The 20,974-nt window shown below is 56.8% G+C and overlaps 2 protein-coding genes across 4 annotated transcripts; one reads left to right on the top strand and one right to left on the bottom strand.

Annotated features, from left to right (window-relative positions):
* The first annotated feature begins 239 nt into the window (after positions 1-239).
* On the top strand, positions 240-6,505 carry PSMC3 (proteasome 26S subunit, ATPase 3). Its single transcript, XM_045825376.1, has 12 exons — positions 240-493; positions 726-809; positions 1,357-1,482; positions 1,925-2,029; positions 2,143-2,205; positions 2,468-2,605; positions 3,038-3,181; positions 3,299-3,447; positions 4,340-4,436; positions 5,139-5,284; positions 6,128-6,209; positions 6,321-6,505. Exons 1-12 carry the CDS (start codon positions 419-421, stop codon positions 6,429-6,431), a joined length of 1,320 nt encoding a protein of 439 aa, XP_045681332.1. The 5' UTR covers positions 240-418; the 3' UTR covers positions 6,432-6,505.
* A 1,518-nt stretch (positions 6,506-8,023) lies between these two features.
* Positions 8,024-15,250, bottom strand: SLC39A13 (solute carrier family 39 member 13). Of its 3 annotated transcripts, none has more exons than XM_045825736.1 (10): positions 15,077-15,250; positions 13,322-13,630; positions 11,740-11,853; positions 11,392-11,516; positions 10,891-10,998; positions 10,691-10,780; positions 9,922-9,972; positions 9,545-9,673; positions 9,297-9,396; positions 8,024-9,197 (listed from the first exon to the last, which is right to left on the bottom strand). In XM_045825736.1, the coding sequence occupies exons 2-9, from the start codon at positions 13,620-13,622 to the stop codon at positions 9,334-9,336; spliced, it is 981 nt and encodes a 326-aa protein (XP_045681692.1). In that variant the 5' UTR covers positions 13,623-13,630; positions 15,077-15,250; the 3' UTR covers positions 8,024-9,197; positions 9,297-9,333. The 3 variants fall into 3 exon arrangements, with proteins under 3 accessions (XP_045681692.1, XP_045681690.1, XP_045681691.1); XM_045825734.1 differs by having other exon boundaries at positions 9,541-9,673; positions 15,077-15,248; XM_045825735.1 differs by lacking the exon at positions 10,891-10,998 and having other exon boundaries at positions 9,541-9,673.
* Between the last annotated feature and the right edge of the window lie 5,724 nt (positions 15,251-20,974).

The following is a 20,974-nucleotide window of genomic DNA, read 5'->3' as shown; positions in this document are numbered from 1 at the left end:
AATTCCTAAATGGGTCAGACTCTGAGGTTGAATCAACTCCTTCGAAAGCGTTTCAGTTACGGGCCAAACTAAGACTACATTTCCCAAGGGCCTTTGCGGCTCTCGCCCTTTCTCCCGTTGGGGGTTGAGTCTCTGCCCCCGCCCACTGGGCGCGCCGGCCAATAGCACAGCATAAACAGGACGAGGGCGGGAACGTTTCTGGAGACTCCGCGCTGAGTCGTGTGGTCCGTGCGTCGTCTTTTGAATTGGAGAAGCAGATTCGCTGGGATAACGAAGCTAAATCGGCTCGAAGCTAAATCGGCTCGAGTCAGGCCTTGAGAGAGGTCTGCTACTAGTCAAGATCTGGTGTTAAGAAAGATAGTACTAATTTTATGCCACGGCTCCTGCGCAGTCCGATCTTCGACCTTGTCCTCGGGGAATGAATCTGCTGCCGGAACTCGAGAATTCAGTGACTCGGCAAGAGAAGATGGCGACCGTGTGGGATGAAGCTGAGGTGCGCGCTGGGAGAGGTGGGGGTCCTAGAGCCAAGGCCAGAAGGGACACCACCTTGGCGGGAGGGGAGATTTGGCCCGGTCCTAGAGTTGAGGCCGCTTGGGATATGGGCAGGGATCTCGAATCCTTTATTCTGGTCTTACGGGCGGGGAAACTGAGGCTGTGAGTGGGCTTGGACAAAGCGGGTGCTTGACGTCAGTTAAAAAAAAATATATATATATATATTTTAACAGCAAGATGGAATTGGGGAGGAGGTACTCAAGATGTCCACAGAAGAGATTATCCAGCGCACACGGCTGCTGGACAGTGAAATCAAGGTGGGTATACAGGCAGGCCAGGGGGATCCCAGCTGCCTCCTTAGGGGAAGCATGGGGACTGCGGTTTCCTCCTTGGACCAGAAGAAAAGAAACCTAAACCTTAAGAGGGACCAGAAGCAGAACAGGGTGCTCGGATACCAGGCCTGAGAGTAGCAGTCATCAGACTGCCTTTCCCAACGAGGTCATTACTCCTGTAGAAAAGCCTTCTTTTAGGAACGCTTCATTTTACAGGTGAGGAAACTGAGGCTCAGAAAGTTTTTATATTGAAGTACGCAGTCCTTAATACTTAAAAGGCAGAAACTAGAACCTTTATTTGACCCAAAGGCCTGCTCTTTTCCCGCTACTATAACTGCTTCCCCAGGAGGTCTCTAGACCGGCCTCCAGACTAATGAGGGATGTGGCAGAGCCAGGCCAGCGTTCAGAGAGCCTGAGAGCTGAGTGAGCGGATTCGGGAGGCCCCTTGGGCAGCTTGGACCTCACCTATTAAAGACCCTGGGGGCAAACGGAGCCAAAGCTGAACATTTGCTTCCACTCATCTTCGTCTCAGATCATGAAGAGTGAAGTGTTACGAGTTACCCACGAACTCCAGGCCATGAAGGATAAGATCAAAGAGAACAGTGAGAAAATCAAAGTGAACAAGACCCTGCCGTACCTCGTCTCCAACGTCATCGAGGTGTGTGTGTATGTGGAGGGGAAGAGGGGTTCACGGGGCCTGGAGGCAGCTTGTGATGGGCCGGTGGGGAAAGAGTGGGCTAAGTTTTGAGGCCCAAATTGCATATTGGGGTACTCCTGTGAGGGCCTCCTTCCTAGTGTACATTTCTTAGGGGGATGTGTAGGGCTGGAAAAGGTCTCAGAAGGCCCACGTCTTCTTTTCTACTGGTGGTTTTGCCTCAGGGGCAGGTGAGTTCTGTGTAGAGGAGTATCACCTGAACAGAAATCTTACCAGTACTGCGGTTTATCAGCTGCGCTCGCTGAGCTCGGGGCTAGTGTGAGGAGTGAGGTCGGGATGGTCAGCCCTGTGAGTGCTGGGAAAGTCTCAGCCCAGGAAGCACCTTGCTCTGGGGGGTTCGGTGGGCCGTGTGGGGCCTCTTCGACTAAGCTTTTTCCCTTTCCAGCTTTTGGATGTTGATCCCAATGACCAAGAGGAGGATGGTGCCAATATTGACCTGGACTCCCAGAGGAAGGGCAAGTGTGCAGTGATCAAAACCTCCACGCGACAGGTGAGGCTGCTCAGCAGTAGGAGGACCGAGGAGGGTGAGGGGTGGATGCAGGAAAGGACTAGGGAGCCTTACTGGGGGCAGTAACTGAGGTGCTTCTGGACTCTCTCCTACAGACGTACTTCCTGCCTGTGATTGGGTTGGTGGATGCTGAAAAACTGAAGCCGGGAGACTTGGTGGTGAGCGGTGTCCCTGAGCCCAGGGAGAGCTCTTCCAGTGAAGTTTCTCCCACTGACCAGCTGAGCCCGGCCGCAGGCCTAGGTCACTGTTGGCCCTGAATCTCAGCAGAGCAGCCTGGAGAGTCAGATCCTGTCGCCTTGCTCTTTGCTGTGTTGCCCAGTTGCATGTCATTCATTCTCTTCACTCTGCAGACACCTGTCACCAGCCAATTAGTTTGGCCTTGAGCTGGGACAAATCTGAAGGCTTTGTCTGTGTCCCCAGGGTGTGAACAAAGACTCCTATCTGATCCTGGAGACTCTACCCACAGAGTACGACTCCCGGGTGAAGGCCATGGAGGTGGACGAGAGGCCCACAGAACAATACAGTGACATCGGGGGCTTGGACAAGCAGATTCAGGAGGTGAGGGTGGTGTGGCAGCCACTAGCGGCCTCGTCAGCCTTTTGTGTTTCTCTGCTTCATTGACCAGGGTGCTTCCCCCTGGTGTGCTGCTTGTCCTCACAGCATCCCAGGGAGGCAAGAAGAATGCCATGTGTCGGTTTAGGAAACCGAGATCCAGGACATTGAATGACTTGGTTAGGGTCATAGAGGGTTAAGGCCAGCCAGAGCCAGGACTGGAACTGAGGCTCAGTGTGTTTCCACCATCCCCTGCAGTTCCTGGAAAGGCCATTGTCAGCCTCGGTGGGAGTGGGCATTCTGTTCTCTTGGTATGGGGGACGGGGGAGGCAGTGTCCTTGAGTAGGAGGGTTCCAGATTGGGGTTGAAACCATTAACAATTGGGCTGTAGGGGCCGTCAGGGCTTCACTCTCCTCACTCAGGGCTTCTTCCTGGCAGTTGGTGGAGGCCATCGTCCTGCCAATGAACCACAAGGAGAAGTTTGAGAACTTGGGGATCCAGCCTCCAAAGGGCGTGCTGATGTATGGGCCGCCGGGTACAGGGAAGACCCTGCTGGCCCGGGCCTGTGCTGCACAGACCAAGGTGAGCACTTGGGAAGGGGTGGAGGGGACCTGGACAGAGCTGAGCACTGCAGGCCCAGAGCAACCTCTCGTGGTGCCTTTGGCTTGACTCCACAACGCCCACTCCCTCCACACCCAGGCCACCTTCCTGAAACTGGCTGGCCCCCAGCTGGTGCAGATGTTCATTGGAGATGGTGCCAAGCTGGTCCGGGACGCCTTTGCCCTGGCCAAGGAGAAAGCTCCATCCATCATCTTCATTGATGAGCTGGATGCCATCGGCACCAAGCGGTAAGGGATGCTGAGTGCCACCGAGGGGGTTGTTCTAAATCCGACTGTCCTATCCCGGTCCCCTTTCCCGGGGTGATGCAGCTCTACTTATGTTATCCTAAATTCTCCTCTAACTAGCCTCTCTGCTTCTAACCTCTTCCCCTGACCATCCGTTCTTCTCACATCTGGCAGCATGTTTCTTACAAAACCTGGTCACGTCACTCACACAGCCCCTCACACAAATGGATCCTACCTACTCCAAACCCTTCCTGCACCTTCCCCATTGCCCCTTGGGATAAATGCTTGGGCTTGCCTGGCTTGCAAGGCCTCCTGTGTGGCTCTCCCTGCTTCCCTCTGACCTCATACTGTTTCTGTTTCTGCCTCTGCCTTCCCTTTCGTCAGGACTCCCCAGAGCGCCCCCTCGGGTTGTAGGCCCACTCGGCTTTGCCGTGGGAGCGATTTGCACCTATTGTTTCCTCTCTGAGTGTGCTTCTCCTTTCTCCCTCTTCTCCAATGTCTGGTCGCCCAGCCAACGTGTTTTCAGCCTCAGATCTCAGCTGAGGGACACTTCCTCGGGGACACCTGCCTGGGCCCCCGTTGCACTCCAAGTCTGGGCTGGATCGCTGTTTCTAAGCTTAGCTCAGTGTGCAACGGCACGCTCATCAGGGCGCTAGTCCAGGCAGTGGTGGTTTTGTTCACGTGTTGCCCTCCGCTTGGCACCTGATCCCAGCCACCCCAACAGTCAACAGTTACACCTTTTCTGGGCTAGTCCCTGGGCTGGGGGCCCCAAGATGAGCGAGACATTTCCCTACCCTGCACAGGTTGGGTTACGCTTCTGGTGGGTGGAGGAGGAGGGGAGCTCTCTTTCCCAGCTGTGGCCTCACCAGTGTCTTGGGCCTCCTGTGTCCCTCAGCTTTGACAGTGAGAAGGCTGGGGACCGGGAGGTACAGAGGACGATGCTGGAGCTTCTGAACCAGCTGGATGGGTTCCAGCCCAACACCCAAGTCAAGGTGAGTCTTGCTGAAGTATTGTTAAAGATGAAGAACAAGGGCCTCAGGGGTCAGGGCGCCTTCTCAGGCACCGCGCTGTTAATGGGCATGCTGACTCGGGTTGGCCAAAAGATCCATACAGTTTTTTTGTGTGAAATATGTCTCAATTTGATCTCTGTCAACTTCATCTGGTCTGTCTACCTGACCATGGAGCATCATCCAGTGGGAAACCTCCAGCATGAAACTTCACAAACCACTTTTGACATGTTTGATCAGTCACACGACCTTCTTTCACTGCACAAATCCTTTTTTGCCTTTCAGTTGAGTTTTTACCTTTCTTGAAATAATAAAGTATAATATGCCAAAAATGTTGCTTATTTGTTCCATCTTCAATATTAAAATGGCTACCAAAAACTCACCAATTTTGATTGGTGAAAAATTCAACAAGTTTTTAAGAAAGTACACACTGATATGACAGTTGTCACAATACAGTGTAACAAAATTGTTTTGAATATAGTTAAAGACAAGTACAACTAGAGTCATGGGGAAGAAACCCGGAAGTTTTTAGCCAACCCAGTAGACGAGGACTGGAGGCCTGTGTTGAATGCCCCTTGCCCTCTCACCTGGCCCTGGGCTGTCTTTCTGCTTGTTGTGGCCATGACTGTCCCCTGTCTGTGACACGGTTTCTCCTTCATCCATGTTGCTGCTGCTTCGCTTGTTCAGGTAATCGCAGCCACCAACAGGGTGGACATCCTGGACCCTGCCCTGCTCCGCTCAGGCCGCCTGGACCGGAAGATTGAGTTCCCGATGCCCAATGAGGAGGCCCGGGCCAGGATCATGCAGATCCATTCCCGAAAAATGAACGTCAGGTGAGCAGGGGCACCATGAGCAGGGGGCGAAGCCCTGCCGGGGCAGCAGCACAGCGGTCTGTTTCTCGGCTTTGTGCTGAGCTTCCCCCGGCCTCCACCCGTCCCCTCCCACAGCCCGTCCACACACACAGCACTCTGCTGCACCACAGCCTCCTTTTCTCCCCAGGCGCCCGAGGGGGATCTTGTCGAGGCCCAGACCCTAATTCTGGCTGCTCTGCTCCTTAGAATCTACCTGCTCCCCTCCTCCCCATGCCTGGAAGGTCTGCTCTCAGTTTCCCAGCCTCCCTGACCCCAGCAGATGGGCACGGTCCAGCATGGTCCAGGGGATCGGGCTAGGGGCCAGGCGGACCTGTGTTCGCCACACGGACCAGATCTCTGACCTTCAGCAGGTGGCATAACCTCTGAGCCTCCGCTTTCTTAGCTGGGACTTGGAGGTAATGGCCCCGACCTTGTGGGGTTATGGCAGCATCAAGCATGGTGCCTGGTGTGTGAGACCAGTAAGTGGCAGCAGTATGTCAGCACAGGGCCTGCATTACTTAGGAGAGAGCGGATGGCCCTCCTTGTCTCCCTCCCTCCTGCTCCCCTGCCTCAGCCCAAATCAGCCCCCAGGGTTTCAGGGGCATGTTTCTATTTCCAAGACACGGAAATAGCCGGGTCTGATCTGCTGTGACTGTCCCTCTCCCTCCCCTCCCCTCAGTTTGCACCAAGAACAAGGCACAGTGGCGAAGGGACTGGGCTGCAGTCTCGGGGCGAGTCGACTCGATGGTGCGGGGTAGGAGCGTACCTGCTCCCCCACCCCATCCCTGTAAGTAACCGAGCCCTTTGCCGTGTGTCCTTCCACAGCCCCGACGTGAACTACGAGGAGCTGGCCCGCTGCACGGATGACTTCAACGGGGCCCAGTGCAAGGCCGTGTGTGTGGAGGCGGTGAGTGGTGGGGGCAGGCTGCTGAGGGGGAGAGGCTGAGAAGGCTGGGGCCCCTGGGAGCCAGGCCAGGGCTGTGGGGGACACCCTAGAACCTGTCTGTCCTGGGTGCAGGGCATGATCGCACTGCGCAGGGGCGCCACGGAGCTCACCCACGAGGACTACATGGAGGGCATCCTGGAGGTGCAGGCCAAGAAGAAAGCCAACTTGCAGTACTACGCCTAGGGGTCGCGTGCCACCCCTCCCTGGTCCCTTGCTGGTTAAAGTGCATAATAAAAGATGGTGTCAGGACGCTGCTACCTGTCTGTCTCACCGTCCCTGGCCTCTGAGTGGAGGAGTGGGCATGTTCGCACGAGAACCCTGCCCCACGCGCTGCTGCCTGGAATCTCAAGTCAGCCGTGGGCCCCACTCTGGTTGTCAAGGTGAGGCTTTGGCAGGGAGTGGGGGTGAGTGTGTGCTGCAGCTGTCCGTGGGGTCTTCTGGCCTCTCCCACTGTTTCTCCAGACCCCTCCCCCCACCCCCTACCCCACCTCACTGACCTTGAGAGGCTGTGTGGTGCTGCAGCTCCCAAATGGAGGCCCTGAAGAGAGCCAGCCTTTCCCTTTTCCAGTTTTGGTGCTCTGGCTCTTGGCCTTGCTTCTTTGTAAAGTCAGGCTCTGGGTCTTTTCCCCTTGAAACTCCCCGTTTCCTGGCCCCCGAGTCTCCTGTTTCTCCATGTGCCGCCCTGCTCTTTTGGCCCATTTCCTCTGGCCGAAAAGTGAACCTTAAGCACGATCCACTGGGAGAGCCGTGCTAGGCCTAACCTTTCGTTGTGTGTGTGTGAACACGGTTCTGCCGGCAGCCCCACTTGCTGTCAGGCCCATGTCGTTTGACAGCCCCCCAAATGGCCTTTCAAAGCAATGGCAACCCCACTGACTTCCCAACCCCTGACTGAGGAGCCCCCGGCACCGCCTCTGGAGTGCTTCTGGTTCTGTCCTGCCATTCTGCATTCCCCCGCACAGCCAGCTGTTGCATCCACCTGGCCTGGGCTGCCTAGGAAACCTGCAGGCACCGCCCGAGGCTCAACGCAGGAGCCCCAGCGCTGCTGAGGGGAGGCTGGGGGCTGGTGAAAGCCCTGGGTTCCTTCCCTGACAGGCCAGAGGCAGATCCACCAGATCCTGGGTATGTCAGCCAGGTGCCACAGATCACTTCTTGCTGAAAAGGACTCAGCCAGGCTGAGGGTGCAGCAAGTTGAGCTTCACAGCCCGTGTTCCAGACAGGCGCAGGCTTGGGAAGAGTGGGTGCGCCCCGCTTCCCCTTCTGCTTTCCCCTGTAGCACTGTGGGGAAGCAGCGCCCCCCAGTGCCTGGTCCCATCCTTACACAGCACACTGAGATGTGAAGGTTGTGTGGTTTAGAATAAGGGTCTGTATTTTTTTTCCTTCCTTTTTAATGAAAAAATTTCATCGAGGCTAAACCTGGAGTTGCCTTTGTGGATGGAGTTCCTTTTGTTGATTAAATTTCTTGGGCAGGATGAGAAAAGGCTGCTGGCTCATAGGCCTGTATAATGAGGATACCACCCTTGAGGGTGCTGTGGGCTACAGTGCACAGCGCCTGGCCTGTGTTTTGAAGGGACAAAAAACCAACCACATGAGCCAGGGAAGCACCGCAAGGGTAACAGTTCAGAGACAGCACAAGGCAGAAGGGTGGACAGTGGGGATGAGTGGAGACTGGTGGGCGGCTGGCAGCTGGGGCCGTGGAGCTGCCAACCTGGCTGGAGCCCCGGTGCCCAGAAAAGCCCACTTGACCGTGGACGGTGTGCAGAGCAGAGGCAGCAAGGTTGTGTATAGTATTTATTTGCATCTTATATATAGAACAGGTATTTACAGATACAAACGGACCACAGCAAAACTGCTGTAAAACCATTCAGACCCTCTCAGTGGCCACTTCGGAACGCCTGTGGTCGAGCAGCAGGGCTGGGGCCTGGCTGCAGAGCGGGCCAGCTGAGCGCCTGGGTGCCGGCCAAGGGAAATAACTGGGGATTATGGCTTCAGCCTTCTCCAGGAGCACATTCCTGAGTGCTGACAGCATGGAGCCCTCACCACCCCCAGCCTACCCCTACTTGCAGTGGGTCAGGAAAAGGGGCCCGAGCAGGGAAGGGCAGCCCCAACCGCCCCTCCTGGCCCTGGGATATCTGCCTGGGCCCTGCGCTGGCACAAGCATCCCTGAGCTAGATTGGGAGGCCTGTCTGGCCCAGGGCTGCTGGCTGCACTGCAGGCTGCTGTTTGGCAGCTGGAGGTGGCAAGGACTGCTGGTGCTGCCAGGGAGCATTCACTGGGGGACAGTCCCACTGAAGCCGGCCCAGGGCAGGCAGCCAGGAGGGAGGAGGGGAAGGTCTCGGCATCCTCCAGCTCCATGCTGGGAGGGGTGGGACTGTCAGTGCTGAGTGGGGCTGGGGTCTGCTAGAGCACCTGCATCTCCTTTCTTTGGCCTTGCAGAGAGGTCACCTGACTTCTGCCCATGGTTGGGTGCGCGAGCAGGGGGTCTACTCCCTCAGCCAGGGACATGGGATGCCCCAACAAGGAGGCAGCTCTGGGGTTCTCTTGGAGTCTTGGTGGGGAGAGGCCTCTGCTTGGGTGCAGCGCTGCTGTTTCCTCACTGCTCACTGGGAGGTGTAAGATGACAGGGTGGCAAGAGGAGGGGCACGGTGTGATTGGGGGTGGGGGGGTACTGGGCCCCGGGCCAGCGCATGAGGGATCACAGTGTCGGTCTCACACACCACTGTTCACACATGCACACCACACACACACACACACACACACCATCTAGTCTGTTCAGAGGCCCGCTGGCACTCTGACTAGCTCTCTCTGCCTCGCACAGGGTCACAGAGTAAATCCGAGTCTCTTATTGCTGTGTGGGGGTTGGGGCACCAGGGACGTTACTCCACGAAGAGCGAGAACAGCACCATCACCAGGATCCCGGCGCAGAGGAGAAGCACTTGCTGCAGGGAGTGCCTGTGGGGGGAGGGGCCAGGGCTCAAGAGCCACACTGGATGAGGGGGAGGAGAGAAGCCTCTAAGAGCCCCAGGCGTGGCAGTCCCATGGGTCACTCACCACGGGTCATCTTCCTCCAAGAGGTCGGGCAGCACGTTCACCAGGGCGATGTAGAGAAAGCCGCCAGAGGTGAAAGGCAGGATCCAGGCCACGGTCTCCTCTGCAGTGGGAGAAGGCCTGCCTGGCTGGGAGCCCAGAGAGCTGTGCACACCCCACCCCTCCCTCAGGGTGGGATGGGGGCAGAACATGACCTGGACCCCTCAGCTGACCGCCACCTGCCTGCCCCCACCCACCGTGCCCATACCTACTCCCTTGGGGGACTGTGTACAGATGGCGAAGCAGGCCCCCAGCAGGCCCCCCAGTGCCGTCGAGAGCTGCAGCTTGGCTGCACTCCATCGGTCGAAGCCGGCCCGGAGCAGGATAGCAAAGTCACCCACCTGAGGGAAGGTCCAGATGGTCACTCTGGGGACCAGACCCTCTGTGTGCCTCAGGTACAGACACACACAGCCCCCTGCAAGGGTCTTCTGCTGGTCTCCCGGCCCACATCCCCTTGGCCGGGTTCCCAGGCCTGAGAGGCTGAGCAGCTGCAGGCCTCGCAAGTCTGGCTCCAAGCCTGCCACTACAAGGCAGCCCCGCCCCGCGCCCCAGCCCCCCACAGCTGACCATGGGCCCCTCTGGAACTCACTTCATGGGGGATCTCGTGCAGGAGGATGGCCATGGTGGTCAGGAGCCCAATCTGCAGGAAGGGGGGGGGAGTGTGTGGGGGTCTGTGCCTGGGGCCAGGGCACCGACTTATCCACTCAGTCTACCAACACCTGCTGTGCTCTGGCTGGCCACCATTTGGTGACCAGAAGTCCAGCAGTCAGTCAGCCTGCCCTCGTGAAGCTAACAGTCTTGGGGAGGGAGGCCAGGACTGAGCACACACACAGAACCATGAGATCACGCACTATGACAGCTGCTGTGAGGGTGGTGGGGGCTGGGTGCCATAGGCATGAGTAATGGGGGCCTAATCAGACGAGGGGTCAGCAAAGGCCTCTTCGAGGAAGTGCATTTAAGCCAAGGCCTAAAGGCTGAGGAGCAGCCGTTCAGAGTGGGAGGAAGAACGTTCAGGCGGGTGGCGGTGTCAGGTGGAGGCCAGGAAGAAGGCAAGAGCTTGGGTGTTCAAAAGTAGGCAGAGGAAGGTGGAGGAGAAGCATCTAGAAGCAGCATGGCAGAGGCATGTGATCTCAACAAGAAGTTTGCAGCAAGAACAGACCAGTGGCTCGGGACAAAAGAAGGCCGTGTCCAGGAGAGTGGCAGGGAGGACTGGGGGCTCGGATGAGGGTGTTGCTGGTGCAGGGAGCAAGAGGTGATGGACTGGAGACCTATTTTGGAGGTAGAGCCAACTGGTCAACACAAGCACCCTCATTCCCACTGGGACTGCCTGGGTCCCACCTGCCCCAGCCGCCACTCACCTTCTTGCTCACAAGGAAGCTGGCGGCCACAGCCAGCCCATGCGTGAAGTTGTCTATGGTGTTGGCCAGCAGGTTGAGATAGCCACTGACCTGGGTGAGGGGGGAGAAAGCTGGCTGAACGGGACAGGCTGGGTTGACCTGGGCCGGCCACTCGGGGTGGGGTGGCTACAGGAAGAGGGGGCCCTGAGCGGGCCACTCACTTTGATGCTCTGGACCACAGCGCTCAGGCCGGGCTGTGCAGCCGGCTGGGCCAGATAGTGGCCTCCATTGAGCGCGGCGGCAGCAACAACGGGGTCTTTGCTGGGGGCCTAGGGCCAGGAGAAGGAGGGAGAAGTGACATTAGATGCCCCCCACTTGGCCAGGGTGGACACGGAAGGGGAGCGAGAGGTGGAGAAACAGACAGGGAATTCCCCTTTTGTTGGCAAGACTTCTCGGTTGCCCCATCAGCTGGGCGCCCCCAAACCCAAAAGCCCACCTCCTGCACTGCTGTCATTATTAGTCTACGAGAACAAGCCGAGGAGGGGGCTGATGCTGTCACTCCCCAGATCCCCCCCAACAATCTGGCCCAGCCTCCCAGAGGTCCCAAGAAAAGGCCAAGAGACCCTCTTTTTCAGGATTCAGCTCAGAACTCAAGCCTCCAGGCCCTGGCACCACCACAAAACGGAGACCAAGGCATCCAAGTCCTGGGGTGTAGGGCTCACCTGGTTGGCCCCCTCCTGCTCCTTGCTGTCCAGGAACATCTTCTCCAAAGCCAGGAAGGTCAGGAAGCCAGCAATGACCCACAGCCCCAGTTGCTGCTGCTGCTGCAGGCTCTGGCCCTCACCACCTGCAGGGGCAGCACTGACAGGCCAGGCCAAGCCAGGGCCGTAGAAGGGGTGCCATTTGGAATGGGACCTAGTCCAGAGTAGGGACAGGGGCAGGGGGACCCCAGGGATCAGGACCCCTACCCCAGTCATTCTGAAAGAGCAGGTGGGCCCTAGGCTGTTACTGGGTATGGGGCCCAGCCCCCCAAGCCCACCCTCCTGCCCCCAGCCTGTGACTTCACTCACCAAGACTAGAGCTGCACGTGTAGGCCCAGGCCTCAGGCAGCAGGTGGAGAAACACGTTGCCCAACAGCCCTCCCAAGGCAAAGCTGAGCAGCTGCTTCAGGCGCCGGGTCCCAGCTGCAAGGCAGAGATGCAGGGCCTGTGGGCTGACCGCCCAGGCCTCTCCCAGGGTGCGGCTCTTTATGTTGTTGCAACCAGAACAGAAGCCTCTAAAAGGCTGGACGGGGGCTGTTGCCCTTGCTCGGTCCCCTGCACCCAGGCCCAGCTGAGTGCTCAGTGGGAATACACCACGACCCGCTGATGGACTGCACAGCCTCTACTGCTCATGGTTAAGGTCCCAGCTGCTCCAGCCACCAGCTGGTGACCTTGGGCAGATTATTGCCGGGACTCAGTTTCCCCTCTGTAAAGTGGGGATAACTGCACCTATCTGATAGGGATCTTGTGGGAATTCGGTGACAATACACATAGCAAGTACTCATTAAATGGGAATTTTCTTTTTTCAACCACTGTTACTCTCAGAAAAGTAACAGACTTGGGGGCTTCTGCCATCCTGCAGCATCCAGAGTCGGAAGTGCCTGAAGGGGGCCATATACAAGCTCTTGAAAGAAACTGAGGCACAGAGGGCAGAGGCAGTGTGACCTCAGGAGGGTCAGAGAAACTCTCCACGCCTGTGCGCCCCTACCTGTAAAATGGAGCCAGTGACCCAAGCCCTCCCGACACTGACCTCGCCGGTCACACGAGACCGGTGGAGCGGATGCACTGCCGTCACAGCAGCCCTCCGCCTGGTGAACAGGGGCACGAGCACCTGGGGCCTTCGTCTCAGAGACTCCTGGGGCCGTGGTCCAGCCTACCTGTGTCATATTCTTGGGTGCGGGCGCAAGGCACCTGAACTGTAAGCAGCTCCCCCATCTGATCTTGTGGGCTGCTTATTCCATGTCATTTGTGGACAGACAGTACATGCGGACCGTACAGAAGCGTAGCCAAGGGAAAGCCCCCGCCTATGCCTGTGCCCCACCTCCCAGACCCCTCTCCAGAGGCATGAGAGCTCTTTTACACTGTGAACAGAGACTGAAGGGAAAGGCGGTGCTTTGCTGGCCTCTGCACCCTCACACCCAGCACAGGGCCCGCGAACATGCAGCCTTTTCCCTGCGCCAGGCAGTGCTTTGCTGACACAAGGTCATAATAGTACCTGTGAGGTAGACACTGTTGTCATCCCCATTTTTAATGCTGGGAGCCAGAGGCAGGGTGAAGTTAGGTACCTTGCCCAGGGGCACCCAGCTGCAAAGTGGCAGAGCCAAGATCTGAACCTGGGAGGGCTGGCATCCATATCTCGAACCTCTATCATTACTGCTTCTTGGTGAATGTGTGCTGACAGTTACTCTTTCAGGATAAAAATGCACAGGTGAATGAACCAACGAGCACGGTGCACCCCAGTCTCCCAGGCCCAAGGAGAGAAATTGCCTCCTGCCCTCACCCTCCGCCTCAGTCACACTGTAAGCCAGGATGTGAGACCCCGCTCCCCATGGAGGGCAGCCTGTTGCCCTTGCTGCTGGCTGCCCCAGGGGGCCAGAGGAGGGTCACCCACCTTCTGAGCGTAGTGTGGTCCCCATCTCCAAGGGAATGACCAGTAGCGGGAAGACGCCGCTGAGTCCCACCATGAGTGAGCCCAGGAGGGAGCAGATCCAGGTGTCCAACCTCTCCCCGCTCAGCAGGGCCCCCCAGGACTCACTTTCCTTGTTGTCTAGGCGACAGGCTGCTGCAGCCCCCCGGTTCCGGAGGGCCTGCTGGGAACCCCCAGCCCCTCCCAGGACCTCCAGGGCAATAGCAGTGAGGAAGAGGAGCCTTTGGCCCGCCATGCCACAGCCAGAGCAGGGACATCCAGGCATGCCAGGTGCTGAAAAACACAAAGGCCACTTACCTGAGTTGCCGCCCTTGGCTGAACACCTACTTATGAAATACAGCATCTTAACCTTCCCGCCCCACCATGGGCCACGGCATCTGCCCTCCTGCTTGCCTGGCCCAGGCCTCTGGGGATCCAAATGGCTGCACAGAGCAAAGGTTCTCTCCTGCTCCACACTCCAAGGACCACACATTTTTTCCTTCTGGGCCCATTTCAGACTGTGTGTCAGCATGTCTGCCTGAGGCTAAACTTTCCCTAATGACAGGGTGAGGTGCTGGCTGGGTTCCTCTTAGCCACCGGCAGGCCCGGCCCAGCCGGGTGTCTCCGGCTGCCAGGGGAGGTTCTGCCGCCAGGATGTGCCCTGGTGAGGACATCCCAGGGACCAAGCCTGGCACTATCTAGCTTGATGGGGCAACATTAGGAGGTGCAGGTGGAGAAACCAAGCAGCTGAGCAAGGACAGGACCATTAGAGCTTCTTCCTAGGAAATAAGTCCAGTGTCCCTGGAGCACAGAAACAGACAGGAGGGGACTGAAGAGAAAGGACCCTTCCAGGAGGAGCAGCTCCACAAACGCTCAGAGAACTGCCATTAGCTTTGCGCTCTGCACTCACAACTGTTTGACCGTGCACATGTCTCCTGAAGCCCCTCTCCGAGCCTCAGTTTCCTTCTCTATAGCAGGACGATAAGTATTGCCTCCCTCACATAGCTGTGCACACAAGATGCGCCTGATAATAATGGTCAACGTGCCTGGCATGGAGGAAGCACAGAGAGCCCTCCTTATGTTGGGGGAGGCGCACAGCGCTGGGCAGCAGGAATGTACCCAGTGGGTCATCGCAGGACGAGGATGTGAATCAACCAAGGGAGAAGTTCAATCTGGAAACTCAGGCATGAGATTTAAATATGGTCTGCCCTGCCTTATGCTGACTGTGACCTTGAGCTGAAGATGTCCCTGCCTCAGTTTCCTCGTCTGATACTAGAGGTAGGAGGCAGGGAAAGCAGATGCCTCTGGCGATGGAAAAGTTGCCCCCGTTCAGGATCTCCAGGCTTGAACGGGAGACCCTGATAAAATTAGCCGGGCTCCACTGGGGACCAGAGGCAGGGCAGGGCGAGGGCCAGGGCCAGGGCAGGCATGGAGGCCGAGGCAGGTCACGTAGCGGTGAGGGGACCACAGGTTTGGGAGAAGGGAAGCGGGTGCAGAGTCAGAGAGGAGAGGGAAGGGAGAAATCAAGAGTCCAGAGAGAGCTAGAGATAGTGGGAGACACAGACAACGAGGGGGAGACGAGGGAGAGATGGGGAGCGACGCGTGGGCGACCGAAAAGAGCCCAAGGAAGTTTAACTCCGGGCTGGGCGGGCGGCCCAGGGCGAGGCTGGCCGGGGTCAGGGGTATCGCCGGGTCCATCCCGCCCAGGGCGCGGGCCCTGAGGGTCTGGCGGTCACTCACCGTGCAGCGGCGGCGGCGGCGGCGGCGCTCCGGGCGGCCCCGGCCATCCAGCTGCGGCACCGCGCCCCGCCCCAAGCCTGCCCCGCCCGGCTCCGCAGGCCGGCCCCCGGCCCGGAGCCGCCCCCAGCACGCGGCCACGTCAAACGGGACCTGTCCGGAACCCGACACGCCGCGCGCCGTGGTGTTGGGGGGAGTGGCTCTCCGGGAGCGCTTCCGTTTCGCGGCCAAGGGGGATCCGGACGCCCAGCGCACTTCCGTTGGGGCACGGCCAGGGGTTTGGCGAGGAGGGCCGGGCGGAAGTGGGAGAACCGTAGGTACCGCGCTCAGCCAGGCTGGGCTGGGCGGAGGCGGCGGTGCAGCAGAGACCGCGAACCGCTAGGCGGCTGGACGTGCGGGTCTGCGCGCCGCCTCTTCTCGCGGCTGCAGGCTCCCTCGCGGCCGCACGAGGCGCGCTCGACTGCCGGACTCGCAGCCCCTGGCTGGCCGGCCGCGTCCAGAGTGGGAGGATGGCTGCGGCCGTCCACTTCTTAGTCAGCCCGGCCTGGCTCCTCCATGAACAAGGGAAAGGGGAAGTGCGTGCCGCAGGGAGGGGCCTAGACCCGGGAACCTCAGAAGAGGGAATTTTATTCTTACTCATCGAATTATTTTTATGCTTTGGTTTTTTTTTTTTTTTTTTCATTGGGAACCTCAGGCCTTTGTAACCCTTTGGAGTCCAATGCATGGTGGCTTGACGCTGCTACTCGGACCTCCAAACCTGAGGGAACAAGGGTTCTGTGCTCCCCTCACCTAGAGGAAGTTGGCCTCACCTCTGAGACTAGGGCAGCAAACTATAAGATTATTATTGTAACGGTAATTTACCGAACACCTACTATGTGCCCTTTAGTCTACTTGCATTCTCATTGAATCTTCGTTCTGTCCCATTGAGGTGGGCACTGTGAGCCCAGGGTGAAACGGTGGCGGGATAGCGCGATGGCAGAGCGAGGATTCAAACCTGGGTGCCCCTGAACCCTGAGTCTGTGATATCACCTCTCCCTTCCAGGGTGTGGGGGTCTGGCTCGGTGTTTCCACTTCTCCTTTGGGAACCAGGCAGGGCTGCAGACTGTTCAGGAAGGGCCATGTGGGTACTTACTTGGGCAGAGATTGTGACAAGGTCGGGTTCTCCAAGCCTCTGACCCTCATTGGCCTCCCATGATAGCTCCCTTCATCTGTGCTGGGTTGCTGTCCCCTTCTGGGGGTTGTGAGGGCACACTCAGCTGTTCCACCTCACACTCTAAGGTCCAGACTCCTAGCTCCTACAAGGTGGGATCAGCTTTTCTCTGAAAGTCCCCCCTTTGCCTCACCTGACCAGGCCCATAGGTTGGCCAGGATGCCCTCCTGTGCCCCACCCTGGGTTCTAAAGTGGAAGCCCTAGGTTGGTTTCTTTGCAAAGGGAGAAAGGCTCTCAGGGATGCAACTCTGGGATCTCTAAAGATAGTCTCTGCCCGGTATGCAAATCACTCCATCATATGCAAAGCACTTCACAATATACAAATGATTTCACAATAATACAGTCAGCATTCCTGCCTCTGGGGGCTGAGGGCTGCTGGATACCAGCCAGCAGATGGGCAAGACTCAGCCAGAAATGCCACTCGTTGCTTTCTCACTGGACTTTCCTCTCACCTGGCCTGAAATTTCCACCACCAGGCTCACGAATGGGTTATAGGAATTAGCCCATTGTGGCTGGGCATGGGACTCTATAAGAAGACAATAAGCAGGAGGGCCAAGGGGAAAGATATGGTGGGTGGACTAATGTGTGACTGTTGAAAACTGAGTTAGCTCTGGCTCGTGTGGCTCGGTGGACTGAGCAACGGCCTTCAAACCAAAAGGTCGCTGATTTGATTCCCGGTCAGGGCACATGCCTGGGTTGTGGGCCAGGTCCCTGTTTGGGGACACGTGAGAAGAAACTGATCGAAGTATTTCTTGCATATTGATGTTTCTCTCCCTCTCTTTTTCCCTCCCTTCCCCTCTCTCTCAAAATAAATAAGATCTTAAAAAAAAAAAGAATTAGATCTCCCAGGGGCTTCCAGGTATAATCAAGTAAGAAAGAGACATAAATAAATATATTTAATATAATCCACTTTAAAAATAATGACAAAAGGAAATATATACACACACACACACACACACACATGCACACATGTAATTATAGGTGTTGGTATATATAAGTCCATGCATAATTGTGAGTAAATAAAAAATATAGAGGATTACACTTTAAGGTGTTAACATGACTTCCATGGTGTGGGGAGCAAAAAATATAAAAAAAGGAAATTTTAAAAATATGTTAAAACACATATATAATCATATTTATGTGATGCAATTACGTAAAAAATTATATATAAAATCTTATACACACACATACATGTGCAAATATCAGAGTATACTTACACAAACCTAGATAGTGTAAACCTAAGCTACCGGGTACACCACCGTCATACATGTGGATGGACCCTCGATGACCAAAACGTAGTCATGCAGTACATGGCTGCATGTATACATATGTGTGTGTATGTATATATATGCCTCCTCGCTTGTGGTGATGGTTAAGACAACCAGACTCTGGTACTAGATTTCCTGGGGCAAATTATTTAACTCCCTATGCCTTAGTTTCCGAATCTGTAAGATGAATCACTGTATCGGACTGTTGTGAGGATTAAATGAATGAAAATATATAAAGCACTTAGAACTTTACCTGGCATATAGGAATTCTATTTAAGGGTCAGATATTGTTTATATGTACAAACACATGGGTATACAGAAAATGTTACAATGATGAAGAGATACATTAAAGACACAGGGTGGGGAGCATCCTTTCTTCTCTCCTCGCAAACACAGAGGAGTTTTTCCTTCCACATTTATCAGTCGGATTGGAGGTCTCAGGGGCCGAGACTTCAGCAGGGCGGGGTGGGCCTGGGCACTGACTGCGTGGGTCTGAGTGTTCAGGAGGGGTTGGGGGCTGCAGGCCCCTCTCTTCGACTTTGCTGGATTGCCCAGGTTCTGACTTTAACACGTTACTCCCGGCTCTGGTCCTTCTAGGAGGGGCCTTTCTTAGCAACGAGGCCTCAGCTTCTGTTTCCAGGACTGACTAGGCCTGCTGACCAGGCGGTGGCTGCGAGGCCGGCACGGCCTGGCATTGCTACTGCTCCGACAACCTTGCCCCTCTTCCGGCAGTACCAGACTAGAAGCTCCTGGCTGGGGTGGATGCACGTTTCTTCTGCTTCCAGAGTGTGGCCTTCACCTTCTCAGGGCTTTCTGTGGGGGTCTGCAGGCAGGCAGCCATCTGCTGCAGAAAGGCACCTGAGGCTCAGGGCGGCGGACACCTTGTCCAAGGTCTCAGATGAAAAGAGGCGGAGTCAGGTGCTCTCCCAGAGCCCATGCTCCTTCAGAGGCCTCGGGCTCCCCCTCTCTGAGCCGGACCTGCCCCTCTGGAACCCCTGACCCTAACCTCTCTCAAATTGTTCTTTCCAGAGCAGACTTAGCTCCTTCATGAGTTCCTGCAGCTCTTTCGCCCACGAAACCCCAAACCCTGGCCAGATGATGCCCTGTAGCTCCACAGGGCCTCTCCCTCCCACCGCCCACCACTCAGCAAATCTCCCATGGGCAGCCCAGGCACGGCCAGGCCTCACTATTTCCTTCTCAGCCTCCGCCTTTCCCACCCCCTTGTGACCCCAGCCCCATCCCTGGCAGGCCTGGCATGTTTTTCCCTTCCACAGTCTCTGTGGATTAAAATCCAGCCCGTTTACAAGGCCGTCTCTTCCCTGAAGCCTTATGGGTCCGTCCAGACTGAGAGACCCCAGCGTTCTGTGTCTTTGGGGCACTGAGCTTTGTGCTCTGTGTACACAGGCCTCCTCTACCACCACCACCACCACCACGACCACCACCACCACCATTTGCCGCCGCTGCCTTGCTGTGGGCTTCTGCAAAGGAAGACACGCTTGTCCTGACTGGTGTGGCTCTGTTGGGCATCGTCCTGCAAGGTCACCTGTTCAATTCCTGGTCAGGGCACCTGCCCAGGTTGTGAGAAATATCGACTTGTTTCTAAACCTCTAACCCAGGCATGAGCCCTCACTGGGACTTGAACCCTCAACCTTTCGGTTTACGAGTCAAAGCTCCAACCCACTGAGCCACACCGGCCAGGGCCCCATTACATTTTGAAGGGCCTGCTGATAGTGCACAGGACCCAACTACATTTTCTTACTGGCTGTAATACTTTCTCAGTATTACCCTTGAGTGTTGAGTTTACTCTTGAGTCTTTTGGTGGGTAATCTCGTCATCCCCCCAAAACAAAAGTATTCGATGGTAGGAGCCAACACTGGGTTTGGCCTGGTTTTGACCTTCACAGGAAGGGTATTTGTCTTCTGGGACTGGCTTTTTCATTCCGCAATATTGTGCTGAGATTCAGTCATGACCTTCTGAGGAACTGGCTTATTCGCTTGCACCGCTGAATGGTGTACCACTGTGTAAATGAAGCCACTGTAGCTCACTGAGCCATTTCCTTGCTCATGGGCACCTCGGTTATTTCTAGATTTTTGCTGTTAAGAACAGGGCCCTGGCTGGCGTGGCTGAGTTGGTTGAGCGTTGCTCATGAACCAAGAGTTTGCCAGTTGGGTTCCCAGTCAGGGCACATGCCTGGGTTGGGGGTTTGGTCCCAGGCAGCCCATCAATGTTTCTCTCCCTCTCTTTTTCTCTCCCTTCCCCCATCCCTAGTCTCTCGCTAAAAAAGGAAAGAAAGAAAAGAAAGGAAAGGAAAGGAAAGGAAAGAAAAAAGGACAGGACAGCTTTGAAAGTTCTTGTCCCTGTCTCTTGGAGCACACGCCAGAGTTGCCCTCGATCATGCTGGGCCTCAGCTTGGTAAGATAAGGCTGGATTGCGTGTGCACTGTCCCTGCCGCTGGCCAGTGCGTGTATCAGTCGCACTCCGACTAGCAACGCACCGGAGATTCCGTGGCTCCACCTCTTCTCCCACACTTGGTGCTGCCAGGGCTGCTCATTTCTGCTCTCAGAACGGTGTGAAATAGCCTCTCACTGTGGTCTTCATTTGCATCCCCTCGTCACCCATGAGCTCGGGCACCCCTTGGACGTGCATCAGACAAAGCTTTCCTCCTCTGGAAAAATGCCCAGTCCTGTCTTTCATCTAGTTTTCTGTGGAATCGCTTTTTTTTTCCCCCTAAGGATTTGCAAGTGTTTCCATGTATTTTCGATGCTCATTCTTTGCGTTGTTCGAGGCAGACGTCTCCTCCAGTTCATGGGCTGCTTTTCATTTTCTCTAAGGTGTCTCCACTCCTCTGTTGTCCCCCACACCTGTGCCAGGGAGGCCCACGGGCGTTGAACTCCGCGTGTGCGCGTGTGTGGGGGGTCGGGGGTCTCGAGTCCTATCCCTCGTGGAGACCCACCTCAATGCCCCTCCTTCTTCCAGGGGCTGTAAGGGACCCCAAACTCCCAGCTTTGGCTGAAGCGGCCTGGTTGGGGGCGCTCCTCTCTGCTCGGGGTGGGCACGCCGGCGCAGGGCAGGCCTGGCTGAGACGGTGCCCACTCCGCCCCCTCGGAGTTATTTATCACTTCCCGCCCCTCACCTGGGGGCCGGGCCCCTCTTTGCTCCGCTGGGCACAGCCCGCTGCACTCGGCGCTCCCTGGGGGCTGGCGGACGCGGGGGAGGGGCGCTCCGGACGGGCCCTGCGGAGGCGGGGGCCGGGGCCGAGGCCGGGGACAGGCCTGCGGCGGGAGCTGGGGTAGGGGGCGGAAGCTGCCGGAGTAGATAAGGGCCGAGGTCGGTTCTGCGGTGAGACAGTGCGGGACCCTGCCTCCTCCCCTGGCCCCCGCGGAGCCTGTCCCCACTCCCCGAGGCAAGGTCTGCCCCGCGGCT

This window comes from Phyllostomus hastatus, unplaced genomic scaffold, assembly GCF_019186645.2.
Source record: "Phyllostomus hastatus isolate PE091 unplaced genomic scaffold, TTU_PhHast_1.1 phas_scaffold_585, whole genome shotgun sequence".
NCBI lineage: Eukaryota > Metazoa > Chordata > Mammalia > Chiroptera > Phyllostomidae > Phyllostomus > Phyllostomus hastatus.
Note: the sequence above shows the minus strand (reverse complement) of the source record. Positions and strands in the feature narration are given on the sequence as shown.

Coding starts and splice junctions, on each gene's coding strand:
- PSMC3 (XM_045825376.1), top strand. CDS start 419: ATGAATCTGCTGCCGGAACTCGAGAATTCAGTGACTCGGCAAGAGAAG. Junction 5,285..6,127: donor TCCCGAAAAATGAACGTCAG/GTGAGCAGGGGC, acceptor GTCCTTCCACAG/CCCCGACGTGAACTACGAGG. Junction 6,210..6,320: donor AGGCCGTGTGTGTGGAGGCG/GTGAGTGGTGGG, acceptor TCCTGGGTGCAG/GGCATGATCGCACTGCGCAG.
- SLC39A13 (XM_045825734.1), bottom strand. CDS start 13,622: ATGCCTGGATGTCCCTGCTCTGGCTGTGGCATGGCGGGCCAAAGGCTC. Junction 10,781..10,890: donor CTGTGGTCCAGAGCATCAAA/GTGAGTGGCCCG, acceptor CCCCTCACCCAG/GTCAGTGGCTATCTCAACCT. Junction 9,397..9,540: donor ACAGTCCCCCAAGGGAGTAG/GTATGGGCACGG, acceptor CTCCCACTGCAG/AGGAGACCGTGGCCTGGATC.